Source organism: Protomyctophum parallelum (genome assembly GCF_964188405.1).
Source record: "Protomyctophum parallelum genome assembly, chromosome: 14".
Lineage (NCBI taxonomy): Eukaryota > Metazoa > Chordata > Actinopteri > Myctophiformes > Myctophidae > Protomyctophum > Protomyctophum parallelum.
In genome coordinates this window covers 29,990,034-30,007,336 of record NC_139709.1, presented here as the reverse complement: position 1 = coordinate 30,007,336, position 17,303 = coordinate 29,990,034, and the positions used below count along the sequence as shown (strand labels likewise).

At 41.7% G+C, this 17,303-nt stretch overlaps 2 protein-coding genes across 10 annotated transcripts; both read left to right on the top strand.

Annotated features, from left to right (window-relative positions):
- Positions 1 to 1,343: 1,343 nt before the first annotated feature.
- LOC310870171 (cold-inducible RNA-binding protein A-like) lies at positions 1,344 to 4,138 on the top strand. 2 transcript variants are annotated; one of them, XM_083781257.1, is made up of 8 exons: positions 1,345 to 1,462; positions 2,670 to 2,775; positions 2,869 to 2,975; positions 3,085 to 3,217; positions 3,334 to 3,394; positions 3,470 to 3,520; positions 3,606 to 3,673; positions 4,002 to 4,138. In XM_083781257.1, exons 2-7 carry the CDS (start codon positions 2,676 to 2,678, stop codon positions 3,607 to 3,609), a joined length of 456 nt encoding a protein of 151 aa, XP_083637383.1. In that variant the 5' UTR covers positions 1,345 to 1,462; positions 2,670 to 2,675; the 3' UTR covers positions 3,610 to 3,673; positions 4,002 to 4,138. The 2 variants fall into 2 exon arrangements, with proteins under 2 accessions (XP_083637382.1, XP_083637383.1); XM_083781256.1 differs by having other exon boundaries at positions 1,344 to 1,462; positions 3,334 to 3,520.
- A 4,662-nt stretch (positions 4,139 to 8,800) lies between these two features.
- Positions 8,801 to 16,390, top strand: LOC310870169 (cold-inducible RNA-binding protein B-like). Of its 8 annotated transcripts, XR_014570212.1 has the most exons (8): positions 8,801 to 8,910; positions 9,691 to 9,797; positions 9,889 to 9,995; positions 10,148 to 10,292; positions 10,403 to 10,601; positions 10,702 to 10,754; positions 13,424 to 13,516; positions 16,138 to 16,390. XR_014570212.1 is itself a non-coding variant. In XM_083781255.1 (7 exons), the coding sequence occupies exons 2-7, from the start codon at positions 9,698 to 9,700 to the stop codon at positions 11,381 to 11,383; spliced, it is 597 nt and encodes a 198-aa protein (XP_083637381.1). In that variant the 5' UTR covers positions 8,801 to 8,910; positions 9,691 to 9,697; the 3' UTR covers positions 11,384 to 12,312. The 8 variants fall into 8 exon arrangements, 4 of the variants coding, with proteins under 4 accessions (XP_083637381.1, XP_083637379.1, XP_083637380.1 ...); XR_014570213.1 differs by lacking the exon at positions 16,138 to 16,390 and having other exon boundaries at positions 10,698 to 10,754; positions 13,424 to 13,506; XR_014570214.1 differs by lacking the exons at positions 13,424 to 13,516; positions 16,138 to 16,390 and adding an exon at positions 12,030 to 12,312 and having other exon boundaries at positions 10,698 to 10,754.
- The last annotated feature ends 913 nt before the right edge of the window (positions 16,391 to 17,303 follow it).

Genomic DNA, 17,303 nt, shown 5'->3' with positions numbered 1-17,303 from the left:
TCCATGCGCTTCTATCCTTGGCCTAATATGCTACAATTAGGTCAGGGGTGAGCCATTATGAATATTGAATGTGATAAAATGCTAATAAAATGCAGTTTCACAAGCTTTTTTAAATGGTTCAATTACAAAAGAAAAATGTAAGATAGTGAATATTTATATAGGCTATGCCTATAAGGAAAATCAATCAATCAATCAATCAATCAACTGCCTGTCTCTCAATCACTTCATCCTAGCAATGGGCCTGATCCTACATTTAATCATTTTACATCATTTTACACAAAACAACGAAATACTAGCCTATCGACTCGTTTAAAAATGTGTCATTCATTGTCCATACTGTATTTGTACATTGTATGTTGACATGGAGTGTTTGAGAAATAAAATGCAAGCCTACTCCATATTATTTGCAATTGCAAATAAAGTTAAACGGGTCAAACAAAAAAGCCTGCCCGCTGGCGGCTGCCAGTGATGCTCATTGCTCAGAGCTAGAGCCGCGACATACCAAAGCCTACACGGGTTGTGCAGTCGACGCGCTGTGATTGAACAGTCGCTGTGATTGACAGCCTAAACCTAGCCCTAACCTCAGTAAACTTAACTTGCCCGGGGGCGTGTTTATAAACACAACCCCTGTAGGAATTAGTATGTAGCCTCAGGCCCGTCTAATAGAGCAGTTGCGATATTGGGGGGGCAGAAACCGAGCACTCGAGCGCTGTTCATGCGGCCTGAAAGGCGGACAAGCTGGAGTTTGAAATACATTGTTTTCAACGAGGGCGGCGCAAATAAGAGACATTTTAGGCATGTGTGCAACATGCCAACTGTTTTTAAGTATTGTACAGTAACAACTAAAGTCTCTATAATGTTTATGTTGTACGATTACTACAAAACAATATAAAATAAAGGGATTTGAGATGATTAAAGCTGGGATGTTGCCTGAGTCCAATGCATTTCTGCCTACTTCCGGTCCAGGACTTGTCCCTGTTTTATGCTTAGAGTATATATGATATGAGTATCATATATACTCTAAGGTTTGATGTCCCTATTCTCAATATAATTCTATGTAGGAGAGCCGCCATTGGACTGGCCCCATGAAGTGAACGGAGTTTTCGTAACTCTGTCTTTAGTGTCTGACTCCATGACTCTGGGCTCTGAGCCTCTGGTGGTGATGCTGAACCCTCCGAAATGAATACATATTTAAACAGGCCGCAGTGAAATGCACAGCACTAGCCCCGCCCACTGAGACGTATGGCAATCTGATTGGAATATATGGCCATACACTCTACGATACGCCCATAACTTATTCTGATTGGTTGAAATGAAAGAACGGGAACTGGCTCTTTCTACACCAAACGCGTCGCGCTCAAACAAAAGCAGAGCACGCACTTCCATTCCTCCCAGTTCCCTCTCACTCGAGCCAGCAGCGAGACGTTTATCATCGCAGTCTCTTGCGAAAACGAACTAAAAGGTAATTATTCATGCTTTTTTAAACGTAATGCAGTATTGACATTTTTGCTTATTAGAGGCCACATTGATTGGTCTCGTGTTTCTGTGATTATTGGTAGATTTTTTTTTGGGGGGGGGGGGGGGGGGTGGTTTCTAAAGTGTTGTTGCTTATTTAGACTAGCTTACAAATGTTGTTTAAACCAGTGGTTCTCAAACATTTCCATGCCAAGGACTCCTTCAAATTAACATCCATTTGTCCACGAACCCCCATCCCTAGAATGATTTGGTGTTCAATGTTACTGAAACGGCAACGTGGTGTAAAATGGCGCATCGTCCTGTGTTACCGATTTTTTTTTTCCCCCATTTTTTTTTCTCCCCTCAATTATATTTATATTGAAAGCCAACCCAGAAGCTCACGGCGTCACATTTGCAAACGCGCTGTGAGCTTGTTAATATGCCATTTTCAAATATCCGACATATGGCTTTTAATCACTTGGTTTGTTTTGGGCTATTCTTTCATTAGAAGATTACTTTTTTCCCCCGGGATTCCCGTTGGTCACGGGATTCCCGAGGAATGGGGGTGGGGGGTCCGGCTCCCGCGATTTTTATTCACGTGATTGGGACGGGAATTAAAGGGCAACGGGAGCGGGGACCATGACAATGGACCAGTCCAATAAAATGCCAGTCAGTCACAGACTTTGTTCTCAAAGTACACGCCCATTTGCTAATGAAGCTTGATGCTACTACAAGCCTACAACGTGGCGTCGACGATGCTACGCGTAGTCTTGGAGATCTGCTTTGTTCTGCGCGCAACACGCCGTACGACTAGTCACAAATCGGGCGTTTTATGCAGCGTTTGAATGCGTCTATTGAAGTGAGCGCAGTTTCCAGTTAACGGTATACACACAGTTCTATTTGTTTAGTTTATGAATCATATACATTTTCATTTTGTATTATGTTAACCTTTTAAATGATGGCCATGATTATTTCTGGGACCCCATTATAAAATCCTGTGTAAGCATGTACACATGGAACCTGTATTGGTCTATTTGGTTCCATGTGTCATTATTGCATATTTGCCATGGGGATTCCCTGGGAAAACCAGTCATGAAAATCGATGCATAATGAACCATCTAGTTTCTTTAGCATTTGAGTCATCAGGATCGTCTTCAAACTGGCAGCATTATCAATAAAATATGACAATGTATATATTTTTTTATTCTCTTCAGACAAACATGTCGGACGAGGGTAAGCTGTTTATCGGTGGGCTGAGCTTCGACACCACAGAGGACTCCTTGGCGGAAGCGTTCGCCAAATACGGAAACATTGCCAAAGGTAAACAACTTGCAATCCATATGGGAAAGTTGAAACCACAAATTGATTCACGCTCATGATTTTAATCTTCAATGCATTTCGTTTGGTCTACAGTTGATGTCATCAGAGACCAAGAGACGGGTAGATCTCGTGGATTCGGCTTTGTGAAGTATGACAGTGCCGACGATGCCAAGGATGCATTGGAAGGAATGAATGGAAAGGTGAGTTGATGATATATTGTCACAGATGTGTTGCATTTGGTGCAGTAGGATGTTGTGCCACGGTGCCACCATGTGCCTTAAATGGTGTATTGTTTTGATGTCTTTACAGAGTCTGGATGGCAGGACGATCCGTGTCGATGAGGCTGGGAATGGACGTTCTGGAGGTCGTGGTGGTGGTGGTGGCGGCGGCGGTGGTTACAGAGGCTCAAGGGGAGGAGGAGGATATGGAGGTGGTGGAAGAGGTGGGTGTTTATTTTTTATATACACCTAAAATTCTTTAATTGGTCATTCCCATCTATGGCACATTTATTCTTGATTGATGGCATGTTAAGGGTATTCTCTCGCCTCATTTGTCTAGGTGGTGGAGGATACGGAGGTGACAGAAGCTACGGCGGTGGCGGAGACAGAAGCTACGGCGGTGGCGGAGACAGAGGTTATGGCGGTGGCGGAGACAGGAGCTACGGCGGTGGCGGCGGAGACCGAAGCTACGGCGGCGGCGGTGGATACAGGAGTGGCGGCGGTGGTGGCGGCGGCAGGGATAATTAGTAAGGGGAAGCCTTATATGTAGGAATAATTTGAATTGACTGCCTGCTTTCATCCCGCATGGTTTTAATGATTGTGTCTTTACAGCTAGGGGTCGTGGTGTTTATGGGGTCATTCTTCGGGAGGATCCTACAGCGACGGATATGACTGCTATGGTAAGTGTGTGTAGTGTGAATGGGCTCAGGTCCCCCTTATTCCTAACCTCTCCCTGGGCAAATTATTGAACCAGGTTGTTGCAACCACGCCTGGCATCCCTATTTTGGGCATGCGATTATAGGTGAAGGGTTTATATTAAACAGATCTAGAAGTTCACAGCATGTCAAATGTTGTGAACGTGTACTAGGTGGACTTAAATGGTGTGGAGTTGAGACAATTTGTAGTCTCAATCCAGTTTGTGTATATTTTGGGATGGATAGGATGTCAAACTCTTGAACTTGTCTGAACTACAGTGTCTTTACCTGTGTGCCCACTTCTTGTCCTCAGCTGCAAACGACAAAATCTCCCTGAATTTCAAGATCATCCCATGGCCGGCTGTATTTAAAAGATGTGACTTAGGCTGCTTTGTATACAATATTGTTTTTGTGGAAATTCTTGACCAATAAATCGTTTTTTTTACTTTATTTATTGTAGTTATGTATTACTTCTACACATTATATTTAGGGTTGGGCAATTAACCGGTCATCTCATCAATATTGGCCTTAAAATGCAAATTTGCTATCTAATCGCTCAAAATATTCTATCAATATCTTTTAGCAGATGTTTTATTGTGAGAATTTGCAGCCTTCATCACAAGGCCTTATCAGTGTTTTCTGAGGAAGCTTTCAAAAGAGTCAACAAGTTGGAACATTTTTAAACTAATGATGCATTCAAGCAGTTTATGAACAGTGCCTCCTTATTTGGATAAAGCTTGCATTTTTCAAATTCGGTGTTAAAGCCTTTTTTCTGAATTCAGATTATTATTTTTTAATTCAGGATGAGGTCCTATCGATTAGCGGAAATTATATTGGCCAAATCAGTACAGCCCTAATTATATTACAAATAAGAATATTGTGAATTTAGATCTGATTGTGCTGCGGAGTCATGTCAGTGGGCTTGGATTTTGTTTTGTTTTTTTTTGTTCTATTCAATACAGTGCCTTCAGAGCTCAAAGCCTTCTATATTTGTGTTCTGAGGATGTAAGGGAGGAAGGTTAGACAGACTTATCTTTAATATTTATGTATAGTCACACATGACTATATTGGGAGACTTTATTTCTTTCCAAATGAGCCACTGCAAACTTTAGAATAGATGCCAATCAGACTGGCATATGAAATCTGACAGATCCATGTTGACTTGTTGATCACACGACTACAGAGAGAATGACACATTGCTACACAACCTGCAAGTGGTCATTTTGGGGATAAACATTGCTTGCATGCTTTGATGTTTGGACAATGTTTAGGAGTAATATAAAAGTTTGCAGAGATTGGCCTTTTGGTGGTGCAGGCCGATCTGAAAATTCAGAGCAAAGGTTCTGCTCTGGCATCCAGGGAGTGCAGGTTTACAAAAACAAGTTATGTTAATTTACAGCACCGTCATAAAACTTTCCCGCCACAAAAAAACCCAACCCCCACCTGAGTTTGAGAATCCACTCTGCACTCAGACTGATAATATTTACACAAACACTTTGTGGATTGGGGGGTGATATGTTTCAGAGCTTCCTACAGGGATGGCAAATTGTTAGTTCTATATTCCAGGGCTGTGAATATCTAAAATAACTAAGCTGGGACCGCATTGTCTGCATTTGGGGTGAAGCATCTTGCTGAGTTCAACACAATGGAACAATGCCTCCCCTCCCCCCACAGGGTGGAGCTGTGGAGTTGAGTGAAAGAGGTTAAACATATTACAAATCATTGCATGTTGATTGCAGCTCAGATTTTTCTTGTAACTATTTTCGGTAAGCCGAAACTAAAAGCTTCACTCACCAAAAAAATAATATTCATTTTCCACGCTCACTTGCAGCTTGTTGATGGAAAGACCCAACACCAAGCCCACCCCAGTCCCCCTAACCAGACATTTCATGTGTTAATGACTTTCATTCACATTTGAGAATGATTTGAATTCACAAGCATGTTTGACTGAATACCATCCCTCCATGCCATTATTCTTGGCCAGGTCTCCACTCCAATGCCCAACTTGAACTTGTCTTTTTTCCTGGCGGCACCTTATCTGTAAATGCAAAACTTGAACGCGACATTAATAGTTCTATTCCTGCCTACTAATAATAGCCAGTTGTGGAAAAAGACCACAATGTAGAAATAGGCCTGTGATAAAAACATGCCTGCTACTTATAGTAGACTATAAGCTGTAAAGTTTAAATTATTTGAGCATGCAGACAAATAGGTGCTTTAGACTTATTGTTTATCCCCAAAATTACCACATTGCAGGTTTTGTATCACTGTCGTTTGTTACATAAATGTAGATCAAATATGTATTTTGTTTTTTTATGGATGGCATCACATAGGGCTTGAGTTAATGCACATTTTGTATTAATATAAATCTGCAAAGTATTTGCTTCAGAGATCATGGCTAATCATCGTAGCTAATGGAGCAGAACAGTCTTGAAAAGGTTAAATATTCAAAGTGAAAATACCTCTTAAGTGTACTTAAGTTAGTACTTAGTACATACTTGTACATACACCAGTGCAGCTAATAAACTAGAATAGAGGGTATGTGTGTTATGCTGAACCGTCTACTGAGTGGCAAAAATTGACTTTCTGGCCTTGACAGCCCATACATCCAAACAGAAAAGTCTAAATCTGATTGCATTAAATTACGTTAAACAACATTAAACTCACTTTGCCACTTGATTTGCCATTCACTTCATGCATGCGCATACCCCCTATTATGGCCTTCATAGTTATTAGCTCTACTTATCTGACTGGTATTAACTATTAAGAAATGTTTTTTGATTTTTTGGGTGTGCCAAACATAGATCCATCCATCTCCAACCGCTTATCCGTAGTCAGGTCGCGGGGGCATCAGCTCCACCAGAGCGCTCCAGACTTCCCAACATAGATGCCAGGGTTAATGTTATCAGTACAATCCCAATAATGGACGGTCTAATTCAACTCCAACTGGTAGCTGGCCTTCAGTTTGGCCATCCCATGTGTGTTGATGTTCTCTAGGCTCAAGGTTCAACATTTCTTTATTAGTATTATAGTACCCGGTGCTATGTAGATTTATTGTTTTAAAAGTATCAAGTAGTTGATTTTTGTATGCTATGTAGGTCCAAAGATCAGCTTACTAGGCCAATCAACAAATGTGTTTAGAGAAATGTTCTTTTGCAGAGATATGTGACACGATTGATTACAAATAAAAGCTCCAATAAGAGTAAAAGCTGGACTGTTTTGTGAGACAAAATAAACGCTGTTGTTCCTTCTTACATACTTGTTCCTGAAGGTCATTTAGTACAAGTTCACAACACAACGTGTCAGGTTGTGTTCTTGTAGATTGGCTATTTTTGCTATTGAGTTGACATACTGCTAAATAACTTAAGGGTTAAGACTTAACCGTTAAGTGATTCTCTGCTCCCTCCATTGGCTCCTGGTCGCTGCCCCCACAGAATACAAAACTGATGCTGGCATTCAAAGCAACCAAATGCATGGCACCCTCATATCTTGCACGTCTGATCGAACCCTACAAACCCTCCCGCGCACTCAGATCAGCCAACGCAGGGAAGCTGGAAGTACCTTCACTAAAAACGCTGGGACAACGCTTCACATGTCCAAAACTTCTCCCTTCTGGCTTCAAAGCTGTGGAATGCACTTCCCATTACAATCAGAACTGCAAACTCACTCCCAATCTTCCGCCGTAGTCTGAAAACCTACCTCTTCAGACTCCATCTTAGCACTTGCTGTAGCACTCGCCCTAGCCCAATGACCTTACAGGCGAATGCAAAGGCTAAACTTAATGTAACTTAGATAGCATTTTATGTAAACATTATATAGTATAGGCATATGCATAGATTCACGATATAGATATATTCCACTGTTATGTTCGTAGCTTACGTATGATTCATGATAACTAGTCTTTATATTATGATGTAATTGTATCGCCATGTTTTGTTCTTGCTTAATGTAAATCGCTCTGGATTAAGAGTGTATAGATGCCTAAAGGCCTATTCATAGTCTGGATTTTCGGTGGTAAGGTGACCACCGCTCCGGTGGTGAGCTGACCACCGGAGCTGAAATAACGTTGAGCCTTAAGGCTCATACATAGTCTGGATTTACGGTGGTGGGGTGACCACCGAACTACAACATGACGTCACGAGCCGTGGTGAAGAGCAAACCACCGCCACCGCTCCAGCCCTTCTCTCTGTTTTTACTCACCACCGCTCAACGTTATTTCAGCTCCGGTGGTCAGCTCACCACCGGAGCGGTGGTCACCTTACCACCGAAAATCCAGACTATGAATAGGCCTTTAATTGTAAATATGCTCATATCTTAGTTTTGGCTGTGTTTAGCTCCAAGAAATATTCGTAACCGTGCCATGGCTGGACTCATTGTCATAGCAGACCTGCATCCCCAAATGTCAATAAGTACCGAAAGAGACCCCGGCAGGGACAGGGGCCATTAAGTGGCCATTTGTGTTCTTGTTCTGTTTGAAAGTCTTACCCGTAACCCGCCACATAATCTCAAAATGCTCTTATATATGGTGATAGGCTACAGGCTGAGGAAAAATAAAATATGACAAACTAGCAAGAGTTTGATTTTATGTGCTCTAGCTAGGCATATCATGGTGTCCCTTGCGAGCTCTGCTTTCACATGCTTTTTAATGGGTTCCTCCAGTACAAGAGGAAAATGTAAGGTAGGGACATGCACAGATGCACACAGAAGTAAGCAAAATTATACCCACCTATGCTTCACCTGTACCTTATCCGGACTAGTACCGGCCCGATCCTTCATTTTAAAAGTATGTAGGCCTATCCAGATTAAAAAGAAAACAGTAGGCTACACACACACACACACACAGGTCCTATAGCTCTCAAAGGCATTAGAGCTATGGACCAGAGCTAGTATGATGTATGTATACATACATCACACACACTATTTAAAAAAATGTCTGTCATTGTATTTTTTCCCCCCAGTGCATTATTGCATGTTGAGAAATAAAATGCGAGCCACATATTTGGAGCCTACTCCATATTTGCTAATAAAGATAAAAAGCAGCATTCCACATTCATACATATTGAAACAGGCCGCAGAGAAATGTACAGCACTGGCCCCTCCCACCGAGATATTATTAAATAGGTCGCAGTAAAACCTACTCCTCCTCCTCCCAGTTCATCTCTCTCGACCGAACACGAACAGTCAGCAAGACGTTATCGCAGTCTTGCGAAAGCGAACTAAAGGTATATAATCTGTTTCTGCTTTCTGACACGTATGTTGTGATGCATTTCAACTGCTCATAGTTTCTCTCTGTAATGTGTTTAATGAATGGGTTTCCGTGTATTCTGTAAACAACAATATAGCATATTTAACCTGCTTTGTTGAGGCAAAACGAAGGCTTGTTTTCGGCTACCGTGACTCTTATTTATTTAGCGATTGACCTTGAACTTATTTTTTTGTTAACCCCCCCCCCCCCCCTCGACATCCTTGAACTAATGTCATGTTGGAGAAAGCGCTGTGTTGTTGCGTCGTGGAACAAGGGGGACAAAAATAAATCTCTGTACTAGCCAAGATGGCGCACGGTAACTGGACAAAGGAACCTGCAAAGGAATAACGACAACGTGGTGTAAAATGGCGCACTGTTCTGTGGTACTGGATGAGATCATGATAGCACAGCTAATACTAATAGCCTAAATCCCCGCCAGGGCCCCATGGCAGACTGCGGGCCTGGCCAGGACCACGATCATTTTCCCATGTTCGCTATGTGTATTTTTATATATACATAAATAAATGCATACATTTACTTAAAAGGACTTTAAACATCATAATGTTACCATTTATATTAAGTCGGGTTACTCGGGTAGGTTCCGTTACTCCGTGACCTAGATGATGGTCTCGCGGTGTTTTATAATGCCACGGTTGCTCAACGACAATCGGCTTATGTAATTTGTAAAGTACACTTCGCACGACGGAAGGGGTTGATGCAAAAACCTGACTCTTAAATATATTTTTGTTCTCTTTAGGCAAAACATGTCGGACGAGGGTAAGCTGTTCATCGGTGGGCTGAGCTTCGACACCACCGAGGACTCGTTGGCGGGAGCCTTCTCCAAATATGGAAACATTGCCAAAGGTAAACTACTTGCAATCCATATGAGAAATTACAAATTAATTCACATGATTTTATTTATATTAAGTGTATTTGTTTATTTTGTGTCTTACAGTTGATGTAATCCGAGACAAAGAGACAGGCAGGTCTCGGGGATTCGGCTTTGTGAAGTATGACAGTGCCGATGATGCAAAGGATGCATTGGAAGGAATGAATGGAAAGGTGAGTTGTCATGATATATTGTCACAGATGGCTTGATGGAAGCCATTTTGTAAGGCACACATGGTGGCCTGGTGGCGCAACGCGGTACTGCACCAAATAAAACACAATTGACAATGGCCATTGGCTAACTGATAATGTATTATACATTTTAGAGTCTGGATGGCAGGACGATCCGTGTCGATGAGGCTGGAAAGGGAAATGGACGTTCCGGAGGTGGCGGTGGTGGTTTCAGAGGCTCAAGGGGAGGAGGAGGATATGGAGGTGGTGGCGGATTTGGTGGTGGCGGAAGAGGTAGAGGTGGGTTTTTTACCCGAACTTCTTAAATTAGGCTTTCCCATCTATGGCACATTTATTTTTGATCGATGGCATGTCAAATGTATTCTCTCTCTCCTCTCGTTTTTGTGTAGGTGGTGGAGGATACGGAGGTGACAGGAGCTACGGGGATAGGAGCTACAGCAGCGGCGGTGGAGACAGAGGTTACGGTGGCGGCGGAGACAGGAGCTATGGCGGAGGAGACAGAAGTTACGGCGGTGGCGGCGGTGGCGGATACAGGAGCGGCGGCGGCGGCGGTGGCTACTCCTCCGGCGGTGGCTACAGGGACAATAGGTAAGGGGAAGCCTTAAATTTAGGAATGATCAGCGAATTGAGCCCCTGTGTACAGTGCGTTCATCCCGCATGGTTTTAATGGTTGTGTCTTTACTGTTAGGGGTAATGATCGTTCTTCGGGAGGATCCTACAGGGACGGATATGACAGCTATGGTAAGCATATGTAATGTGTGCCTCTGTTTAAGTAGTGTCAATGCTGCTCAGGTCCGCCTTATTCCAAACCTCCATGGGCCAATTCTTGAACCGGGTTGTTGCAACTACACCTGACATCCCTATTTTGGGCATGCCATTATAGGGGAAAAGTTTATGGTAGCAGATCTACATTAAGTTAACAGCAGTTCAAAATGATCCATGTTGTGAGCGTGTGAAACGGCGAACATCTGACTATTGGGCATAAATGGTTAAATAGTGTGGAGCTGACTTGGTAGTCTCAATCCAAATGATGCTAGTGTCCGAACGTTTATAGTAGCAGATCTACAAGTTCACAGCATTTCAAAATGATCCGTGTTGTGAGCGTGTAAAACGGTAAACATTTGACTATTGGGCTTAAATGGTTAGTGTGAAGCTGTCTTCGTAGTCTGAATCCAAATAATGCTGGCACCCGAACTATTAAAAAAAAACTCCAATCAGCACTCCCTTCAATTAACAGCCTTCTGCAAAAGGATGTTCTTTTTTTATATGTATATTTTGGGATGAGTAGGATGTCAAAACTCTTGAACTTGCCTGAACTTCAGTGTCTTTACCTGTGTGCCCACTTCTTGTCCTCAGCTGCAAACGACTAAAAATCTCCCTGAATTCAAGATCATCCCTTGGCTGGCTGTATTTAAAAGATGCGCTCCTCAAGAAAAATGTCCTCGTGTTACTGTTACTCTGATTTTTTTGAAAACTTATGTTTTAGTTGCTCAAGCATCTTTAAATGTAGCCATGAACCTTTGCTCTTCAAATGACCATGTTTAAACAAGTTAGTTTTAAGATGCTATCCTTGAGTTTGGATCTTTTATTAAAGGCATTTAGATAACTTTATTTGATTACGTTGATGGGAATACCTGAGTTGATAGGGGCTTTAAATTTGCAGGTTGGTGAATATCACATTTAAAAGATGGTAGTTTTTGGTCAGCCACCATCTTAGCATGCTTAGCCCTGTTCTTGACCAGTACTGTTGATGCGTTGACCTGATTAGTATAGGGGGGGTTCCTCTTAAGTTTGCTGACCTTGTTTTTCTTTTTTTAATTGTCTGATCTACCTCCTGCTAAGTTTTAAACTGAGCGAGAATGAGATCTGTTCAGAAAGGATTTTCTGGATTTTATACCACATTCCTTGGTGTTCCTCTAGGCAGCAGATCCTGAGCATTAAGTTATTTTTTTAATACTTGGAGAAGCTTAGGGTCCTGTAAATGTTCCTTTCCCAAAAAAAGTGAATTCCTTTCAGACAGGTGAACCATACGAGGTGGTCGGCTGTTGATGAAGTTGCAAATTGCAGCATGCTACAGTCAGCCAAGGTATATTTGCTCTGCTCAACGTCTGCATTTTTTAAAATGTGCTGTAATGGACTTAAACTTGTGATCAACGTCAAATGTAACTACTACTCCCCAATATTATAATATCCCAACTGGGAACAATTTTGTACTTTATGTTCTTTGTATTATCAACGTTGGATTTTTTTTTGTCAAATTGACTTCATGGAGCCTATTAAACAATTTGTTGGAAAATAATGCTGATTCTTGTGCCTTTCGAAAGTACCTCCTATGGAGGTACTTTGCTGATTTACAGTCGGCTCAAAACATCTATAGCTGCTAGAGAACCTGTCGCTTGAAACATGGAAATTAAAAGTCTGAGGAGAACCTGTAACTATACATAGAGGACTTGTATCCTATAGTTGTGCCATCTTAAAAGATGGTAGTCGGGAATTTGTAAAATCCTTTCGGGGTGTGGATTACCTTAAAATAGAATGACAAAGGGCTTGAGTAAATATGTATAGATGTGTAAGGGTTGTTATAAATTACAATAATCAAGGTGATTTGGACGTTAACCAAACGACACATGCACTGGCTGTGTCTTGACAGGTCGAAACAAGGGGATGCTTTCAATTGCACCTCTATGGGTGGGTAAATTAACTTGCCCCCAAGTGGTGCATGGTAATGGTGGGAAAACATGGGTGTTGGTTATGTAATGCTGCATTGCGTTCAAGAGGTACTACTTCAAAAACCTACAAGTCCTTGGAGAGTGAGGTGTTGCGCCTACCAACAAGTGCTCGTCAGAGATGAAAGCTGCTCTCTTGCCTAGTTCATTTGTGGAGAAACAGTAGGCCAGTTCACTTGAGGTAACAAAAACTCTTTTGCTCTCCTGCTCACATCCTTCAAACTGAGTTCTCATGTTTCCATGAATAACCTTCAGAGTTGGCTATATTAGTCCTGCTTCAAATGTGGTCACATTGAAAACATGCCTTGGCCTTTCCTCATTTGTGATACTCGTCTATTGGGAAACTGAACATCCAGCCTCTGGTGCTCAACTTCTCTGAATCCACCAAGCATTGAACCTTCAGCCAATGATAGTCCTGTCCACTAATGTCCACTTTTAATGTCCACTTTGCATTCGATTCTCATTTGCTCTACAAAACTGTCCTAAAGCACTCTGAATTGACCCGCTAGGCCTCTATAATATTTTCAGTGTTGTCCTTTATTCAGTTGTATTTGTATTTTATTTTTTATTTTTTTGTATTTTTTTTGTTTTGTATACATTTTATTTTTTACCGTTGCATGTTTTACTAGTGGGTTTTAAGTGGAAATGAGTATCTAATTTGTCTTTTCCTTTTTTTTTGTTCAGGATAACCTGATTGTGGATGGTTAACCTGGGCATCCCCCTACCTGAAATGACTGGCCTCGGTTGGCAGTGACCGCTTCAGATAAAAACTCCCAAGTAAGTACTTGATGTCCTTGTGGCTTTTGAATGATTGTGACTCAGTTGCCTTACATAGACATGCCAAGCTGATCCAGTCAATTCAAAGGAGCATGAGTTCAATGAATACATGGCAGTGAATGCAGCCGGCTGGACCAGCTCATAACAAACATTAATTTTTAACAATTGAGACCTTTGTCATATAATCGGTTCAGGAATATAAACTAAGACCTATCACAGGTTTTTTTGTAATCACTTGCTTTTTGATGTGCACAGTATATAATTTTATCTGAGGATCTAACCGGCAGCAGGAATCGTTTCTGGCTCGGAGGTATCGCGAGATTTGGCTGCCAGACAGGAAACGTTGGGAAGTCTCGCGATACTTGGTACTTTGTGAAATTACAGTGTACACATCGAAAAGCAACACAGCAGACAATTATGCGTTATGTCTTCTGTTTTCCAGAAGCGACAAAAGGTCTGTCATTCAGAAATAGCGTTCATAGGCTGGTCACTGAGCTCTCATTGACTCCAGTGATGACAGTGCATTCTGCCAAACTTCCGGGTGTAGTTTGGCTCCCATGAAAGTGTCATGGCACAGCCCAGTCACGTGATTTTCCTTTTCAAAGGATTTCCTTGGATTGTCAGAATATGTATGAGGCCTGCACAATTGGGGGAGCCACCTTGGCAGGATATCTATTACTTGATCCATGGTCCTTTATCCTTGGATCAAGTAATATCAGATAATTGCGTAGCGGTCATGAAGTCCACATAGCATCTCTGACAGTGAAAAAAAACTGTTCTGGAAACGGTTCCAAATGTGATGGAACCGTTTCCAGTTCCTCAATGTTTGATCTGGTTCCAACCCTAGTCGTTATTTATTTTGTGTATTTTAATTGGTCAAACAAAGGTGCGATTCATACTCCTATTTTAGAGCCGAATAAAAGTCGGTTTGGCTCTGTAGAGCCTACAATGTGTCATTTGAGGTTTGGGGGGCTGAAAATTTCTGACGAGCAGAAATCATTTCGGCACTACAGCGGTAAATAGGAGTATGAATCGGCCCTAGCAATAGGACACGTAAATACAACCCTAAAGGTCCTTGCAGACTAGATGCGTTTTTCGGAAAACCAGTGGGAAAATGCTGCTAAAAATCCCAAAACACAGCAGTGTGCAGGGACTATAATGGTCTGGAATATTTCATAAAACAAAGGTTAATGCCTTAATTAGTGATTTAGTCAACCGGTTACTGGCTGTACCAGCAATAAAAATAAAAGATGATGATTTTACATAGTGCTATTTAACACGGAGTCCGCCAGAAATGAGGAACACGAAGGTTTAAATTAGTACCCTAGTCCACCAAACCCGGGATTCTCGGGTTTGAGGTTTTGTATTGTTTAATCCATTTAGCAACATGAGTTAGACTTTAATATATTAGTGCCCCTAACTTCACACGGGTGTGATTTTTGTATACCACACCATAGATGTATATTATAAGGTAAAAATGTCAAAATTTCATCATGCTTCAAGTAGCATGTGACATCTCAAACTAGGGGGTTTTCATGATTCTGAAACTATTCCAAGCATTAGTTTTGCACGAAAAACACCTTGCTGACAACCATAGCTGTCATCACAAATGTGATGAGGTCAGCACATTTGGTCACATTTTGGGCAAGTCACAAGTGGCTATGGCTGAATTTAGGTGTTTTTCATGCAAAACTAATGCTTGGAATGGATTCAGAATCATGAAAAAAAAATTGCATGCTACTTAAAAGTGTGATGAAATTTGGAAAATGTTGCCTTATATTGGTTGTCTGGTGTGGTATACAACAATGGCCTTTTTTTGCCATGTTTCCGGCAGAGCAGACCAAGTGAATAGAAAAATCACACCCGTGTGAACTGAGTGGTGCAACTCCCCTCTCCCCCCTCCTCTCTCATTATCAGGCAACACTACAGCACTATCTGTTTCTGTACAACAGCGCCCCTACTGGTACTAATAGTCATACTCGTGCTCATTAACACATAGGCGGACGACACATAGGCGGACACGGACATTGCTGTTCCTTAGGTCCTTAGTTTAATGGCCCCAGACGGACCCTAACCCTAATAGGACAGAGATTATTGATATCAAAACCGATCGCATCGCTCCACAGGCTGGGAGCGCCTGGAACATTTTCGATGACGTCCCACTGTTGTGCAACATCAAATGTTGCTCAACAGTGGGACGTCATTGAAAATGTCCCCCCCCCTGTTTAGCCGACGAGACTGAAAATCTTAAAACGTTAACTCTGGATCTAAATCATTCCGTCCAATTCTAAGCAAAGATCATGTGTTAGACGGCCCACCGCAGTCCAGTCGCTAGTTGTGGTAGATTTAATCATACTGCTCCAGCCACATCCGGGATAACATCCGGTCCGTCGGTAAAAGTTTTCCGCTGCTATAAATCGCTGGGCGCACTGATTTAATGGATTAAATAACCCTGGGCAATCGAGGTGTTCTTTATTCCTTGAGCTTTTGTGGATTTTTTTTCCAAATGTGTTTAAAGGTAATAGTTTATGTACTGTAGTTCTGTCTGAGGTCCACTCAGTACAGTAGACCAATAATGGTTAGAAGTCCTTAACGGTGGTTCTTTGTGTTGATTCTACCAGGTTCAGCATGGCAGCTGTCTGGACTCTGCAGTGGCTACATGTGGGATCAGAAAGAGATGATCATCTGCGAGGGCTGGTCCAAACAGACCTTTGTGGAGCATTACAGACTGACAACATGGACAATGGATATTGACAATACCACTACATTTAAACATTTTCCACTGGTACCATACTAATGAAAATGTATTGCTTTACTGGAAGTACCAGATGTACTGGTATTACTGGATATGGAATAAAGTTACAAAAAACAAAATCTGGTATCTTGATGTATTCAGTGTGTAGTTAATGTGACAGTGTCTGTTTTTAGAAATCTATTCTAATAAGCAAAGGCAAATAATACTTAATGCAGTAAACATGCTCTTTTCTGGTTAAATTACCCAAAATTACATCAGTTTTTCCCCCCTCAGCTAAAGTGCTTGTTTGTGGCTGTTTGGCAATATGGCCTATTTTTACATCATGGATTTTCTAATGATGCCTGCCTCATGTTTGATTGGCTGACCCTGACCTAATTTCAACTGGACACACTCCACGTTCCTGACGTCAGCGCCCCTCCACCTCACAGAGGTATATTCATATGACCTGCAGGTGACCACAAAATGAAACCATCTGATTCTCACTCATTCTGGATCTGCAGTTATACCCCAGTAGAAATGGGTGGGAGGACCTTGTCTCCAATATAATCTTTTCATAGGAATTTCTCTGAAATTGAAATTTGTCTGTTGGCAAGAGCTTTTCTGTAGCCCTGTAAAATCTGGGCTCTAGAAACGGCAAGGGTAGGTTAAAAAAAAAAAAAAGAATGGCCTCTAGTGTTACAGAATAGTTCTCTCTCGGCCTGCTTCTGCATCCGCTACTTTTCTCAGTTTCTGTTGGAGAGGGAACACTTCTCTCGATAGTTTCATTTACTACATGGTCTAGTTATTGAATACTGGATCAGGCCAACACATGAAAATACAAAATCAGTGGGGGGTACCTTGTAGCCTGTACTTGGAAATGTACGATTACACTACAGTAGGCAGGCTATGCATCAGCATAATGACTAAATATTTTATTGCACTATCCAGAAGTTTTTTTTTTTTTTTAATATGGCTCATTAAACAAGAATTTTGCACTATTAAATATCCAATGTCAAACTGCATGAGCAAAAAGTGTTTGGCATCCTGTGAGTT